The 17,593-nt window shown below is 43.6% G+C and overlaps 1 protein-coding gene across 1 annotated transcript; it reads left to right on the top strand.

Annotated features, from left to right (window-relative positions):
• The first annotated feature begins 9,841 nt into the window (after positions 1-9,841).
• Positions 9,842-11,890, top strand: LOC130102529 (uncharacterized). Its single transcript, XM_056268485.1, has one exon. It carries the CDS (start codon positions 9,842-9,844, stop codon positions 11,222-11,224), a length of 1,383 nt encoding a protein of 460 aa, XP_056124460.1. The 3' UTR covers positions 11,225-11,890.
• The last annotated feature ends 5,703 nt before the right edge of the window (positions 11,891-17,593 follow it).

Genomic DNA, 17,593 nt, shown 5'->3' on the forward strand with positions numbered 1-17,593 from the left:
GAGGGAAGTTCCAGTGATGCCCAGTGATGAGAGGGTGGACAGCAGGATCTGATGATTCACAGTGTCGAAGGCAGCGGACAGATCCAGGAGAATGAGAACTGATGATTTGGAAGCAGCTTTTGCGATCCGTAGTGCCTCTGTGACCGACAGTAGTGCAGTCTCGGTTGAATGCCCTTTCTTGAAACCAGATTGGTTTACATCTAGCTGGTTGGTCAGAGACAGGAAAGATGACACTTGGTTGAAAGCAACTCGTTCAAGTGTTTTCGAAATGAATGGTAGTAGAGAGACAGGTCTGTAATTCTCTAAAAGTGATGTGTTTAATGTTGTTTTTTTAAGCAGTGGAGTTACCCGAGCCTGCTTGAATGCTGTAGGGAAAATGCCAGTGTGGAAGGAGGAGTTGATGATGTGTGTGAGTGCTGGTAGAAGTGTGGGAGAGATGGCTTGTAGAAGGTGTGAGGGGATAGGGTCTAGAGGGCAGTTAGTAGGATGACTGGAGAGAAGAAGTTTAGATACTTCTTCCTCGGTTAGAGGAGAGAAGGAAGAGAGATAGTTTTTGGTTGTGGGAGAGGTTGTTCTGGGTACCTGTGTGTGTGGAGCTGAGAACTGACTGCTGATAGTAGTTGTTTTGTTGGTGAAGAAGTTAGCAAGATCATCAGCAGTTAGCGAAGAGGTGGGTGGAGGTGGAGGTGGACAGAGGAGAGGGTTGAATGTCTTGAAAATTGTACGTGTGTTAGAGGCGCTGTTGATCTTGTTGTGGAAATATGAAGATTTAGCAGCATGAACATCAACAGAAAAGGAAGAGAGCAGAGATTGATACCTAATCAGGTCAGATGTGTCATTTGTCATTTCCATTCCGTCGCCCTGAGTTTGGTCCGGTGTCCACGAAGAGCCTCAGATAACCAGGGGGTAGAGGGAGTAGCGCGTGCTGGCCTGGAGGAAAGAGGGCAGATATTGTCTAAAGAAGAAGTTAGAGTGGAGCAAAAAGTATTCGTTGCGGTATTCACATCCAGAGATGAGAATTGTGAGGGTGAGGGAAGAGAAGATGACACAGCAGAGGAGAGGTGGGAGGGAGAGAGTGATCGTAGGTTACGTCTGAAAGTAACTGGTAGGGGTGTTGGTGCTGCATGGGTAGTGAGTTGTAGATTGAAAGTAATGAGGAAATGATCTGAAACGTGGAGTGGTTTAACCAAAATGTTGTCTGTGGTGCAGTTCCGTGTGTAAACCAGGTCCAGTTGGTTGCCTGATTTGTGAGTACCTGTGGTGATGAGCCGTTTGAGATCGAATGAGGCTAGAAGAGAGATGAAGTCTGTTGCATACGGCTTCTCTAGATCAGTGGTTCCCAACCTTTTTTTGTCTGAGACCCCCTTTTTCCCAAGAAAATATATTAGGGCCCCCCTTCACATTTAATGATATTATCGCTCTTGTAAGCTTGCAGCAAGGATGACAAAATACGTTTTTTTTTTCAAACAAACGGTATGTTTATGCACAAATAATAGCCTATAATATTGAAAATACAATAACAAAAACATTAGTAGGCCCTTTGTGATTTAAAAACGTAAGCCTAGGAGAAGCCTATATATTGGCCCTATTTGAAATGCAAAAACAAAAAAATTCACACTGGTGTGTAGGTAAAAAAAGAAAGAATATAGGCTATTACTAAATGACTGTTGTCTGGGGCCTCAATACTTGGATGTTATTTGTGAGGCTTTATCAATGTGAGGCTTTATTTTTTACGCTTTTGGTGCTATAGCGAGCGATAATAAACTTGCATCTATTAACATAATAATTCGTCTTTCGGAAGAACGTTGTAGCCGGAACTACATCTCTCTGTGTATGTCTATGACGGGTCACGCAGGCACTGGGCTACTCCGTAGCGGCAGCGATCCGAACCAGTGTAAAATAGTCCCAATGTAAACACTTATTATAGGTGTACCATAGTGGTCCAGGATAAGACAAAAACACGGATTGGAAAATGGATTCATGATGAACTCGCTCATTTTATAGATTTTGTAAATTTTTAACAGAAAAAAGGACTTTTATCTAATGCTCATTGCTCGAACCTTTAAAAAAATGACGCGACCCCCCACAAAGCTCGCTGAGGCCCCCTTGTGGGCCGCGACCCCCCTGTTGGGAACCGATGCTCTAGATGAATGTTGAAATCACCAAAGACTACGAGTGGGGTGCCATCCTCAGGGAAAGAGGACAGCAGCACATCCAGCTCCTCAACAAAGCTTCCCAGTTGACCTGGGGGGCGATAAATAACTACAACATGGATTCTGATGGGAGTTGTAAGTGTAATAGCATGATATTCAAACGAGTTGTTATTGCACAGTGAAGAGAGAGTTGAGTATTTAGAATTGTTAAAAATGAGAAGACCTGTACCCCCACCCCTCCCAGTCTGGCGAGGGGTGTGAGAGAAAGAGAAGTTGTTAGAGAGAGCAGCAGGGGTTGCTGAATCTTCTGGACGGATCCAGGTCTCAGTCAGGCCTAAAATAGTAAGAGTAGAATGAGATGCAAAGGCTGGAATGAATTCAGCTTTATTGACTGCTGATTGACAATTCCATGGACCCATAGAGAGAGAGGTGTGTGTGTGGATGTGAGAATGGGACGCAGATTAGCAGTATTGCGCTGCTTTCTGTGCGTGATGAGTGCCCGTTGTCGAGAGACAACAGGAATGTATTGAAAGCACATGTTGAGTAAAGGGAGTACTATGCAAGTGGGAAAGGTAAGGGTGAAGAAGATACTTAAGTGGCTTGCTGGTGTCCTTGCTCGGTGGAGTCGCACAGGTAGAGTCGATGGTCTTCACACGAGGAGGCTGAACACGAGAGCTGAATGCTTCCGCGACAGCGCGTTTACTACACAAATATAATGCGCACAAATTACTGAGTGAGGACAGCTGGCTCGGCCCAGCAATTAACACAGCACCCTCAAATAATCCGAAAATGGTAGAAATCGAAACTAGCTGTTGCCCAGTGACTCACTTAAGTGCTATGCAATTTAAACTGCAATACTATTCACACGTGGCTGTTATAAAAACTACGAACGCGTCTAATTAAAATACAGATTTGTGAGAAGGTAAAAAAATAAAATAACCACAGAATCGAAAATAGCCCTACCTTGTGATAAATACTAAGCTGAAACAACAGGAGAACTGGATATTATGAAAAAATCTACTTGCGCGCTCTTGCCAACTCCACAGACTGACCGCTTGTCCTGGTCTTGTCCTGGATCTCCTCGCGTTTATATCTGTTAACAGTGTCTGGCTCGGCCCAGCAATTAACACAGCACCCTCAAATAATCCGAAAATGGTAGAAATCTCGTAGAGCGAGGTCGGTGGCGGCAGGCAGTCTCTTAGATGAGCCCTGAATCAGCCCTACCCTCGTGCATGTCATTGAGCACCCCGAAGGATGGCAATAACATGCAGTGAGGCGGCAGCCTGTCCGCTGCTCTATAGGTCTTTGCCACCGGAGTAGACAAAAAACCTACAGGCATTGGAGGGGTGCTTAAGGTAGCCATGACAGGTGGAGGCGCTGTGGGGGCACAGATGTGCTGCCACAGAACACTCCACGGGGGGAACCCCAGTGTACCCATGGCCGCGGCCTCTACGAGGGCAGAGAAGGTGGGAAAGGCCGCTGAGCAGTCGCGAAAGTCAAAGGAGACTCCCACGATCTCATGACCTCTTCATGCACATCCGGGTAGAAAGGATTTGGGTTCGCCTCCCCAAAAACCAATCATCAGCCTTGAGTGCTCGAGACATGGCAGAGTATTCCACACAAGCCCGATACTCGCGGCGGCCCGGGAAAGCATAGCTGTCAACTCTGGATCAGACTCGTTATGCTAGCACACCCGAGAGTGGCAACATAGACGAGCCCTCACTTCCAGAGGACTCCAGCTCACCTTGTGACACGGCGATAGACATGATTTCATCAGTGCTGAAGCGCCCAGGGAGAAGCACACACTCTGTTCAGTTCAGCAGGCAGGAATGTGAAACTCGCTGGAACACGCCATCACACCAACACCAACTGGAAGCTGCTCGTCTTGAAGATTCTCGAAGATAATCAGAGAATAGGTTGCAGGAGTGAAGAGAACCTCTTGGCTCCGAAGCGAAAACATATCTGCATATTGCCGGCATTCTCCTTTATACCCACGCGGTGGGGGGGAGTTACGCCATGCAAATTCCGCAGATCCATGGCATTTCTTTGCCATTGGCTCATTTTGTATACTCGAAGTCGATAGGCTTTCTAAGCGAAACCCCATTCGTCGTCATCCGAAGGAACTCGTAGTGACAACGAACGGGAACTGGAGTAACTAATCCAACTAATAAAAATATCACTATTGCTTTTTTTTTAAATACAATCCAAATCATCTATATCTTTGGTATTAGAATGTTTTAGATCTTTTATAATATTCTGAATGTTATTCTCTGAAACTGTAGTTAGATAAAATGCAGGCTTAACTGAATTAACAGAATTTAGTTATTTATATTTAATTCCATATTTATCAGACAAACTCAGTAATTTCATCAGGCTTATCAACTGTTCTCCCTTTAAAATTGAATTCTAAACATTTATTACATGATTTAGAGTCTTTCTTTATTAATTGATTAATGGTTTGCCATACCTTTTTAGTATTACCTTTGCCTCATTTAAAATGTTAATAAAATATTGTGCCTTAGCCTGCCGTATTATCTTTACTACATTGTTTTTCAAACTATTAAAAAAGGCGGTTCTGTCATAATCCAGATTTTATAGCTTTTTTATGCTTATTTCCAGCAATTTTTGTATAATTATTCCTTATGTTTTTTATTTTCTCTATAAAGAATTTATGCACAATTTCCAACAAAACACCTCCATGTGCTGTGCCAGAATTCAATACGACACCACCGACAATATCCACCAGCGGCGACTGTAAAACACCTCTAAGCTTTTCCTTTTTTTAGAACAACGGAGTACAAGGCAAACTGTCCCAGTCCATTTAAATTGTTTGGTGACTGAAACTCGTTGCCGTATGCACGGCTAATCCAATAACATTGAACCAAAATGTAAAGGAGGGCAAATACATATGCAAAAAAGCAAAATTATCTGCATATATTTTTATATATGGAAGTTCAAAAAAGCAGCAGCAAAATTTATCATCAAAATACTTTTTTTTAGGTTTCAGTTTTGTTCATACTTATTTAGAAAAACTGGTAAACTGTTTTAAGTAATGTTCAGCTATTTGTATGTATTTCTACCAGTTTCATGGTGCCGGAGGAAGGAGTGGTGTGCTGCTTTGTCCTGCCAGTCCAGCATTTATTTGAAGAGAGAGTGATGGTAGGTGACTGGGGCCAGTCTTGCTACTATCATCAGTCCTTAAACCCTGCACACAGTGCACAGGCTCACATCCTCCAGGTATTGGGGAAACTCTGGGAGGCCCTGACACGAGTACCAGGGAGAAAAACTAAATGATTTAACTTCACTTTTATTTTACTTTACACAAGTACCAAGAGTACAGAGCACTGCCTTTCCCTGGTGGTTCATCAAACAGAATTAAACCCAAAAAAGTACTAAAAGATCTGAAAGTCCCAGAGCTAGAGATCATTTTTGACTGAGTAATGCTGGGTTTCACACACAAGTAGGTCTACATAACTAATGAGAACTACAAGCTGCATAGAAAATATGTCATCTACTTAACTAACATAATAAGTATATTACACTGGAGAAAGATGCAAAGGATAATAAAACGAGAAACTTATAAATAAATAGGCTACCTGCTATCCTAAGCTACATATAAAATGAGTTCACTTGTCTTAATCTGAAGTTACAGGTTTTAATTTTTATTTCAGTTAACTAAAGTGTTTTTTTCACACCCAGTGCTACTTTAGTTATACTAAAAAAACGTTATATTAGTTCAGTTTTAGTCTACTATCACCTCGCTAACTATAGTTACTTTTATTTTGAAAGTGTTACCGGTTACTTTCGCTTCCAAAAAAGGAATAGATCACGTGACTTCCGTTTTTAAATATAATAATGAGAGATGTCACCTTATTCAATTCATTTAAGAAAGTAGAACATCATGACTTTACTTTATCAGGTCTATTAAGGGAAACAGATAGTAAGGTGTATGTTGAAATTATTAAATTTTGCGAAAGAAAGTAATTTATATAATAGAATATAGCGGTTTTTGTTCTGTTTTTTGTTAATTTATTATGGTTTATTTTTCAGTTTGTTTATTTGTTTTGCTTGGTTTTTATGTTTATTTATATTTTGTATAAAAGTAAATTACTTGATCCATATTACATTCCAGTTGGTGGCGGTAATGCACCAATAAGAATGCACCAACAAAAAAGACTTCCGTTTTTGGTTTATAAACGAAAAACTAATTGACTGAAGTTCAAAGACTCTCTTCATTCTTTTTTCAAAAAGGAATAACGATAAAATGATCGCCAAAAAAAACGAAAAACGGGCCGTTTTTAATTGGTTTTTCGTTTTTTGATTCTGACACCAAAAACGGTTATTTGTTTTTTTGTTTAGAAACAAAAAACAGAAAAACGGTATTTTTTCGTTTCATAATTACAAACGAATTACGGATTATCCAGAAATCCCCTGACCTTCTAACATACAAGTTGTCGATTTAGTTTAATTAACGAGTTTGCAAAATTCTTCTTCTCCTATAGCAACAAATGAATAAAAATTTTCCTCAGGGAGACTACAATGCACTGCCTGATGCGATACTGTAGTAGATGGTTGCATAGTTATAATTTTGTCCCTGACATTATCGATCTTATAAGTGAAGAAGTTCATAAAGTCAGTACTGCTGTGTTGCTTGGACGCTTCTGGGCTTAAAGCTTTCTTTTTCGTTAGTTTAGCCACTGTTTCAAATAAATACCTAGGATTATGTTTATTTTCTTCTACTAGGGTCTAATAAGCAGATCTAGCAGCTTTTAAGGCCTTTCTGTAAGCAATCGAGCTCTCTTTCCATGAAATCCGAAATACCTCTAGTTTAGTTTTCTTCCAGTTGCGCTCCATTTTTCTGGCTGCTCTGGACTAAATTGGACTATTTTCTTTAATCTTCTTTAAGCGCAACGGGGCAACTGTGTCTAAAGTGCTGGAAAAGAGAGAGTTAAAAGTTTCTGTTGCAATATCGAGTTCTTCTAAGCAATCTGGGATGCTGAGATGATGAAACTGATCAGGAAGATTATTAATAAAGCAATCTTTAGTGGTAGAAGTAATAGGTCTAACGTATTTATAACACGGAGTCGGCTTTGCAGCCTTGGCTAAATGTAATTTACATGAGACTAGATATTGATCTGAGATGTCATCGCTCTGCTGCAGAAACATCTATGATGTGATAGTATTTCAACGGCATCAACATCTATGATGTGATAGTATTAGATCTAGAGTATGATTACGACAATGAGTAGGTCCTGACACGTGTTGTCTAACTCCAATTGAGTTTACAATGTCTTTAAATGCCAATCCCAATGCATCTTTTTCATTATCTACATGTATATTAAAATCATAAATGTATATTAAGATATATATAAAATCTTTATGGTGCCCTGGTGGCCTGTATACAGTAGCCGGCATAATTCTCAAATGTGATTTATCGTTTACACTATATATTTAACATTAAGAACCAACACTTCAAAAGAAGTATATATAAAACTAGATTTCTTAGTGGTTTTGAAAATATTACTATAAATTACAGCAACACCTCCCCCTTTGCCTTTCAGACGAGGTTCATGTTTATAACTGTAATCTTGTGGGGTGGACTCATTTAAATGAAGTTTTATGTAAACAAAGTTCGGGAGGAGCATGTTCAGGTAATCATCCAATCAGCGCAAGAAGAAGCCAGTATAAATAAAGCCTTCCCTTACCTCCTGTCTCATGACTAATTTCTCAGCATCTGACTCCGCCTCCGTGCAGTCATGTCCGAGTTAGAGCTCTTCCCCTCCGACGATGAATCTTTCATCTCGGAGTCATCTCAACCGCAAAACGCAGATCCAGCAACCCTTCCTTCTCCAGCAGCCAACGACAACATCGAGCCTCCATCCTCAACCAGGGGACGTCGGCCCTCCAGATCCTCTCCACATACTCCAAGGCGTCGAAGACTCCCCTCACCACCGCCAGCGAGGAACTCATCATCTTCATCATCGTCTTCCTCCGCGCCTTCCCACCTGCCAGCTCCCCCTAACATCCCTCCCATAGGGAAGTGGACAGTTAAGGGGCTAAGACAAGCCCTAATTAATTCTGATACAAATTTCTCCCGCAGGATGAAAAAAGCAGAATTATTTAATTTATATGTCACCTTACAATCTTCTCACCCTTCTGTTTCAGCTCCAATTCCTTCGGCTCGAACGAGCAAGGCTCGCCGGGCCCCGATCGCTCGTCCCGCAGTACCTCCTTCCTCACTTGCAGCGCTAGGCTCCGCCCCCGCGCCACGGCGTCACAGACCTTCCGCTAGCATGGGCCGCGCCCCGGAACCAGTCACGGATGGGCGCCAATCTCCTCCAGGTCAAATCCCTTCCTCAGCCCCTCCCATCGTGGTACCTCACACTCTAGATCCCGGCAGCTCCACTTTCTTACACGATCCCCAAACGTTTTTCTTCCCTTCTACTTCTTTCAGTTTTCCTCCTTCCCAAGCGTCAGGTGCTTACCCTAACGTGAGGATGCCTCCGTTAGCCGGTCAATCACCGGCGCATTTCTTTCCCCTTCCACACTATGCTCCTCCTATTCCTCCTCCTCCACCTAACCCGGGGGCCGATCTCCGCGTGAGGATGCCTCCGCAAACGGCCACAGCCCCGATTTCCCATCCCTTTAACCCTCTCCAAGTGCGTTCTCCTTTCTCTCTCTTCTCAGCCACTCCTCAACCAGCCCCTCCGAATGCAGTAGCATCTGAACCTCCTCCAGTGACGAACAACATCAGAGCTCAAATCCTTGCAGGTGCAGATGTTGATTTGGGTTCTCTCCTGTCCTTGTTTCCTCCGGCTGAGTCCAATCGCCAAGTAGACTGCGGCGACATTTCAGTCACTCTAAAAAATAACTCACAGGTTACATCACGTTCATTGTCACTAGCCGAATTCTGTATTGCCTTCAGCCGTTATACAGAAATCATATGCTCGTCTTTTCCCCATAGACGGCGCGAGCTGAACGACTATCTGTCTATCATAGCGGAGCTCGCGTTGTCTTACGGGGGTAGTCATTTTTATACGTACCACAAGCTGTTTTCCGCAAAATGCGCCGTCCGCGTTTCCCAATGGAATCAGTGTCCCTATTGGGGAGCGTTGGACACCGATCTCCATAACCGAGTCTTCCTTGGGTGCAGAAATATCTCCTGCGCAATCTGCAGATCCACAATCCATGCCACCACGGCATGCCCACAAATTAACCCGTCGATCCCTCCCGGCCCAGAGCAGAATGCCATAAAATCCACAAGTTACGTTCCGCGTCACGCAAGAGAAGATTTTTCAATCAGAGCACCATACTCGGCACCCGATAGACAAGTTTGTAGGAACTTCAACGAAGGGAGATGCCCAAGACAACGCTGTCGTTTTCTCCACGTCTGCGATTTCTGCGGCGGCGCACACGCCCGCGTGATATGCCCAGTCAAAAAATCTGTCAATAAAAATGCTAAAAACTATCTCTCGACTCCTGTGAATGTTTTCCGTCTAGCCGAAGAATTATCACACCACCCAGATGCCAACTTCACAAATTATTTACTGACAGGTCTTAATCAAGGCTTTAAACCCGGTGTAGAAAGCCATCCCACGCAAAATATTATCTGCGCTAACCTTCAGTCCGCCTTAGCAGAGCCCGGAGTAGTAGATAAGCTAATTAAAAAAGAAATTGAATCCGGTTTCATGATCGGTCCATTCGAGGCCCCCCCGTTCGACAAATTTCGCATCAGCCCCATAGGCGTGGCTACCAGGAAATTCTCCGGAAAAAAGCGGCTGATAATCGACCTTTCAGCCCCCCATAATTCTCCATATCCGAGCATCAATAGTCTCATCCCCCTCGAAGAGTATTCTCTTAACTATCACGATATCGAACAAGCCATAACCATGATTAAAATAGCTGGACGAGGCGCATGGCTTGCAAAAGTAGATATCTCCTCTGCTTTTAAAGTAATGCCAATCCACCCCGATTCATGGCACTTATTCGGCGTAAACTGGCAGAAAAAGTATTATTTCGCCGTGCGCTTAACTTTCGGCTGCAAAAGCAGCCCAAAAATCTTTGACACTCTCTCTGAAGCCATATGTTGGATCCTTTCCAATAATTATGCAATTCCTCAACTTCTCCATCTGCTCGACGATTTCCTAATAATTTCACCTCACGACATCATCCCCGAGGCTCACCTCCTCATAGTGAAAAAAGTTTTCGCCGAACTAGGGATTCCGTTAGCCCACGAGAAAACATCGGGTCCAACTACATCCATCGAGTTCTTGGGCATCAATCTGGACTCAGCAAAATTCCAGGCCTCACTGCCTAAGGAAAAAATCGATCGCATCATTTTAATCGCATCCAATTTTACAGACAGCACAGATTGTTCAAAACGCGAACTTCTCTCGCTGCTGGGCCACCTAAATTATGCGATGCGCATTATTCCACAGGGCCGACCCTTTATCGCGCATCTCCTAGCCCTCTCTTCATCTGTTCATGGGCTGGAAGATCGGATCATCCTTTCTGACGAGTCAAAAAACGAGCTAAAATTATGGATTAATTTCCTCAATCAGTGGAACGGCTTAACTTTTTTTTACGACGACTTTATCTCTCTCCCCCTCGATATCAAACTGTTCACAGACGCAGCTCCCTCGATCGGCTTCGGCGGCTATTACCAAGGACGCTGGTTCGCGTCTCCCTGGCCCCCTCAGCTCCTGGACACACCCCAGGCTTCAGCCTCCTCTGCCCTTTTCGAGCTCTACCCAATCGTCGTCGCAGCTTCCCTATGGGGGAAAGAATGGTCAACCAAAAGCATCCAAATCCATTGCGACAACGAAGCAACTGTACACTGTATCAACAAAGGTCGTTCTCGCTCACCTGCGCTTATGCCACTCCTCAGACGCCTCATATGGATCTCCGCATGCGACCAGTTCTTAATAACTGCAAGTCACGTTCCAGGGGCTCAAAATCAAATTGCTGACTCTCTCTCCCGTTTCTCTTTTCAGAAGTTCAGGATGCTGGCACCAGAAGCAGACCCCACTCCAACTCCAGTACCTCCTTATTTTCAGCTGATCTTCCCATAAACCATCCGCTAAAATCCCTCCTGGACACGTCCATCGAATCCATCCTCCAAGCCGTCTCTCCCAGAACCCTGCAAACTTATTACACCGCATGGAAATCGTTCAAATCATTCCACCTCTCTCACAACCTGTCGTTTCCCGAATTTTCTCTTTTAACAGTTACTTCATTCATATCTCATCTTCATAGTATTAAAGGTCTCCAAGCCGGATCCATTAAAAGCTATCTAAGCGGCATTCAATTCTTCCATAAATTAATCCACGGTAAACCTACACCTGCAATAAATAACTCCCAAACGTCCCTTCTAGTTAAAGGAATCCAAAGATCCCGCCCCACGCGCCCAGATACCAGACAACCAATCACAATCGATATACTCACCAGATGCATCTCATCACTCCGTCTTGGATACCACTCCATCAACACCGCATATACATTAGAAGCTATGTTCATCCTAGCATTCTTCGGTTTCCTCCGCTGTTCCGAACTGACCATTACTTCCTTATTCGACCCAAATATCCATCCCTCCATTTCAGACCTCCAGATCGTAGATAATGAAACCATATCATTTTTCATTAAACAAAGCAAAACGGACAGAGATAAAAGAGGTCACTTCGTTTATATTTTCAATCTACAAACTCCCATCCAACCGTACCATGCGCTTTTTAATTACCTGCAGTATAAACGTTCCTCGTCCAAATCCCCACTCGACCCTCTTTTCACTAACGACTCCAATCATCCAGCGACGAGATTCTGGTTCCAAAAGCATCTTAAAGCAGTCCTCATCAAATCCGGCGTCTCAGCAGAGCATTTCTCTAGCCACTCATTCCGCATCGGAGCAGCTACCACAGCCGCTCAAAAAGGTCTCTCCCAACAACAAATCAAAACCCTCGGTCGCTGGTCATCGAATGCCTTCAAAACCTATATTAGGTCTAGCCGGTTTTTCATCAGAAATGCTCACCAAGCCCTAACTAATTAATTAATGATAATTATCACCTGCTGCGCCTCATTTCAGTTACATCCGTTTACACCAAACCTTCCGATTACATCTGGGCTCGCCGCTTGCACGCTCGCTTAATATTCATAGTGTACGTTTTTCAATCATATGCAGACTCCCCCGTTCGCACGCAGCGATGACTCACCCGTTCGAAGGCCGGGTTCCGTCCCCCTTCCAAACGCTGGTTGAACCTCCCGTTCGAATTGCAGTGAGAGTCTGCCCGTCTTAGTCGTCGCCGGACGACCGCGCTCGTGTCGCCAGGCGGGCTCCCCATTCGTCGGGACGTGAGGGGTCTTTCCCGTGCCCCAGCCCCCCTTCGAAGCGCCGGTCGAGCCCTCCCGACCGAGTCCAGCGGCCGCCCTCCGTCCAACCTGGCGAGGCTTACCCGTCCGATGCCGTGAGCATATAAGTTCCCGTCGGACGCTGCGAGAGCCCTCCCGGGTGAACGGTTAAACTCGTCCACAAATTCACGCTCGCATAATTCTTGCGTCAGCGAGCTGTCAGTTCAACTGCAGAATGGGCTTATCCGTCCGATGCCGTGAGCATCCAAGTTCCCGTCGGTCGTTGCGAGAGCCTTCCCAGTCGAACAGGCAAGCTCGTTCCTTGGTAAATACATACCCTTCACTTTTTGGGGGGTTAAATTCTACGCTCGCTGTCCTTCGTTTATCTGGCATTTTGGGGAGTACTCTGGGGTCGGGCCGAATTCTGAGCTCGGAGCCCTCCCCCCGGACAGCAAGCCAAATACGCATTATAATATTACATCTGATTTCATTAACATGTAAACTCGTGAAATGAAGTTTTATGTAAACAAAGTTCGGGAGGAGCATGTTCAGGTAATCATCCAATCAGCGCAAGAAGAAGCCAGTATAAATAAAGCCTTCCCTTACCTCCTGTCTCATGACTAATTTCTCAGCATCCCACCACCACCCCTTCACCCCACATTCGGCTGGGTCCGCTCATAGTTACCTATGATCTCTAAAGTTATGGGGGGAGTACTCTGGGGTCGGGCCGAATTCTGAGCTCGGAGCCCTCCCCCCGGACAGCAAGCCAAATACGCATTATAATATTACATCTGATTTCATTAACATGTAAACTCGTGAAAGTAATATAATCGTTTGGTTTTAGCCAGGTTTCTGTCAAACACAGCACATCTAGATTATAATCTGAAATCATATCATTAACTATGAGCGATTTTGAAGTAAGGGATTGAATATTCAGCAGCCCAAGCTTTATCATTTGCTCATCTGTATTATATCTGAAGCCCAATGAAACTGCTTACCGCACTGATCACAGTTAAATGCTCTTTCTTCAGGATGAGAAGCAGAAGTGATATCAGAGAGAAAGCCTGAGTGAAACTCTTCCCGCATTGAGGTCTCTCTCCGGTGTGGATCCTGTCGTATCGGCACAAGTCCCAGAAGTGAATTCTTCTGATAAATCCATAGAAATGAGGTCTCTCCCAAATGTTTTACATGTCCCAAAAGTAACAGATAAAATTAAGATATTTATGGACAATCTTTTACGTTTCCTTTTTGAATGATTGTCTTTGTATTATTCTCAAACCAGATTTGTTCCATCAGTGATCTTGGCTTCACTTTTTATTTCACATTTTTTCTCTCATTTGAAATTTCACATGATTAAATGTTTCTTTTAGACCTGATGGGAGAACCAGAGAGAAACCTTACACATGTGATCAATTCGGGAAGAGCTTCACGGATAAAGGAAACTTTAAGAAACACATGAGGATCCTCACTAGAAAGAAACCATACACAAGTAAACTGTTACGGAACAAAGGACCCGGAGACAGACGGACAGGGGATAGATTTATTTCGTAGCAATGGGTAGACAAACAGGAATAGGGCCAACACAAGGGAGAGGAAAGCACAGGACACAGACGCTGGAGATGATCATAGGAGATATAGGTCCTCAGGTTTCACACACTAGGGTAAAAGGAGACTAGACAATGAGGGAACACAAGGTGAGTGGTTTTATGGTGAAGATAACGAGGGAGATCGCTGACAGCTTCATGGGTGGGCCAGGGAGGATGATGGGAAATGTAGTGAAGGAGGTGGTGACCGAGACATAAACGAAACCTTAAGAATCATATGAGGATTGTTGTATTTGTATACTGCTGTAACCTTATAAATCATTCTAAAACATTCCCATAACCTGTTACAATTATAAATTGCCCTTACCTGCAGTTTAAAGTTGCTAGACGTTACTTCAGGGTCTTCTGCGGTGTCCTTAAACCAGTTCAGTCATCATACTAACCTCTAAATAATATTATAATAACATTCAGGAAACTGGACATTTTTATGTTCTTGGAAAGTTACAAATCAATGTTCCTAGAATATTGAATTTTAAATCGAAAATAAGTTGAAAGAACGATTGAGGAACATTATACCTTTTAAAAAACATTCCTCTAACGTCAAGAAAACTGGAAATTTTAACCAACATTTTGGTTCTGAATATTTGGAGAACGTTCTTATTAAAACATGTCTGTTAGCTGGGAAACTACTTATCGTAACTGCTGTAATGAGGTTTCTCCACTGCATGGATCTTCATGTGTCGCTTTAGGTGAGTTTTAATAGAGAAACTCGTCCCGCACTGATCACACGTGTGCGTCTTCTCTCTGCTGTGGATCCTCTCATGTGTTTTCAGATCTGTTTACTGACTGAATCTCTTGTCGCAGTGTGAACACTTGTAAAGTTTTTCTCTAGTGTGAATTCTATGCAGTTTTAAATGTTCAGCTGTAGTAAAAGTCTTCCCACACTCAAAGCACATGTACTCTTTTACACCAGTATGAGTTTTCTGATGTACTAGTAAATTACACCGCAGTGAAAAACTCTTTCCACACAGAGAACATGAATGCGGCTTCTCCTTCGTATGAACTGTCAGGTGTGCCTTCAGGTTTGATGCCCTAAGAAATGTTTTGCTGCATTGATCACATGTGAGCGGCTTCTCTCCGGTCATGTGCAGCTTAATTTAGTAGTAGGGGATTTTCGTTTCCTTATATGGGAATGAGTGGATGAGGTAATTAGGGCTGGTGTATTTAAGTGCGTAGACGGGAAGCCCTAGAGTGTAGGCTTTTTGTCATACCCGCCCCCCTTCCGGTTACCGGTGTCACTATAGTTGAGGTAAGTGACGGAGGTTACGCACGGCTTCGTGTGGTTTTAAAGTGTTTAGAGTATGTGTCTTTATCTTTGAAGTGATTCCTGTAGCCGTCTCGGCGGCGTGCCCTGGGAGTTGCATTAAGCGCTCATTGAAAGCTTTAAGGTATGTCGGCTATCGCAATATGTTGTGGTTTCTATGGTGTAAGTCGAGTGTAATGGGGGTTATGTTTTGGCAGAACATTCGCGAGTGCATCCTGACATCGTGACGTGTGATTCTCATGTGGTATGTATGATTTAGTGAATGTTTGGTATTCCTTGAATGGAGTAAATCCTTGTCTGATTGTTATGTTTTGTTTTGCAGTCTCTCCCGTACCACGTGATGATTTCCATTACACGAGAGTAGATGTTAAAACTTCATGCTGATTTGTACTCGGCTTTCGCCAAGATAAGCAAAACTAAGACGTAGCTTTACAGTAAACTATGCTTCTCCTTCCATTTACGCTTCTTTCCATAAGGTGGTGTGACTCCCCTTCTGTCCGGCATTAACGGCAGCAGTGTACTTGGCGCGTCAGCGCACGCGACGGCTGCAACTACAGGACCAGCACGACAACCGTCTGGATTGAACCGAGTAGGGGACATCTCTAGGGTCTTCAAGTGGGCACCTTCCGTCCTCAGTGTTTCGTCGACTAGCCCACGACACCTCAAGAGGGCTCGACAGTGACTCCCAGAGTCACCCCCCTCCGTCCCCCACTCAACTCAGTCCAGCTTACTGACCTCTACATCCCTCCTGCTGCTGAGACCTAACCACAATCTCACAATCTCTCCGCAACCCGACCATACGCGCCAACCCGTTTGACTAAGGCTGTCGAGCCCCACTGGTGCGTTAATATGCGGTATGATGGTTAACTCAGGTCGCGCTGCTGTTTTTTCGTGATTAGTTTATTTTTTTTGTCTTTTGTGACAAATTATTAGTTTGTTTTGTTGGTTTTCATTTTACGGTTTGGGTTATTTTGTTATTTCTGTGTGGAAGTTGGTTTGACCAGTGTGATTTGGGCCATAGTGGCCGTGTAGTGTAACGTTAATTATCTTGCCGTGTGTATTATGTCCATCTAACTGTCACTCTTTTAGTGTGTTGGGGCCCTCAATGCCGACGAGGTAGGACGGGTTATCAGTGTACCAACTGATTTGGTCAACCAGCATATTTGTGTCTGATGTGATTTGGTTGTGACGATTTTGTATTTGTACCGCACCCACTAACTTCTCTTTGTCTCTTTTTGGTTCGAGTCAAGGCTGAGTGCGCCGAGGGGAAGGCCAGTCACTTGGGTGAAACACATTTGCTGTGAGTTTGGAACACCAGGGTTGAACACCTTTTCCTATTTTGTTTGCCGTGCACACATAAATGGTTGAGAGCACAATTTCTTACAGCTAGGTTGCCACCCCTAAGGTAAGCTTTAGCCTTGTAGTTTCTATTATTTTTATTAATTCTTTTTCTTTGTTTGATTTGGTGGGAACGGTAATTTTCCTTTTTTTGTGATGTTTGATGTGATTCAGTGTCTAAATTAGACGTGTCTAGAGGAATGTTCTTTTAACATTGTGATATTTTTAGTATTGTTATAACAAACGTGCCAGTGATTTATACCATGATCAAATGATGCCTGTGGAATGTTTTTCCTAAACAAATAAAATGATTTATTGTTTATTGTACGACGCGACTGTCTTTTCACTGCACCACCGAACCTGTGTTCCTTTCATATTTCCTTGGGTGCGATTCCCAAGGTGGCCTAGTCAGTGCTATCTGGATTAAATGATATTAAAAATACAAGGCCAGGCCACAAACTGGCGTAGTCGGCAGGGTGGTTGCAATTTAAAAGCAGAGACGTGGATTCGGTAATTTTATAATGACCAATATTTTGTTTGAAGTTATCTTTTTCTTTTCTTTTTTTATTGGTAAAACAGCAGCCGACTCTGACTCTGAGGTGATGCCCAAGCCCTGGACTAATTGAGGTCCCTTCTGAACGAACGTCTTCCCTGGGTTTTCTGTGTTTTGTTTTTGTTTTCTTTCTTGTCCTTGTTCTGTTTTACAGTCATGGAGGACGAACTGACACAACTCAGAGACATTGTGCTACAATTAAGAGCCGAAAATGAACGTCTGCGCCAGGAGCCGGTGGCAACCGTGTCAACGGATTCTATTCCTGCCCTCTGTGACAATACTGCAGCAAGGCCATCTACAAGTATGGCTGCGGAAGGTATTAGAACTGCTACTGAGAGAC

Source organism: Rhinichthys klamathensis, unplaced genomic scaffold (assembly GCF_029890125.1).
Source record: "Rhinichthys klamathensis goyatoka isolate OS25496 unplaced genomic scaffold, OSU_Roscu_1.1 h1tg000274l_1, whole genome shotgun sequence".
In the NCBI taxonomy this organism is placed as follows: Eukaryota; Metazoa; Chordata; class Actinopteri; order Cypriniformes; family Leuciscidae; genus Rhinichthys; species Rhinichthys klamathensis.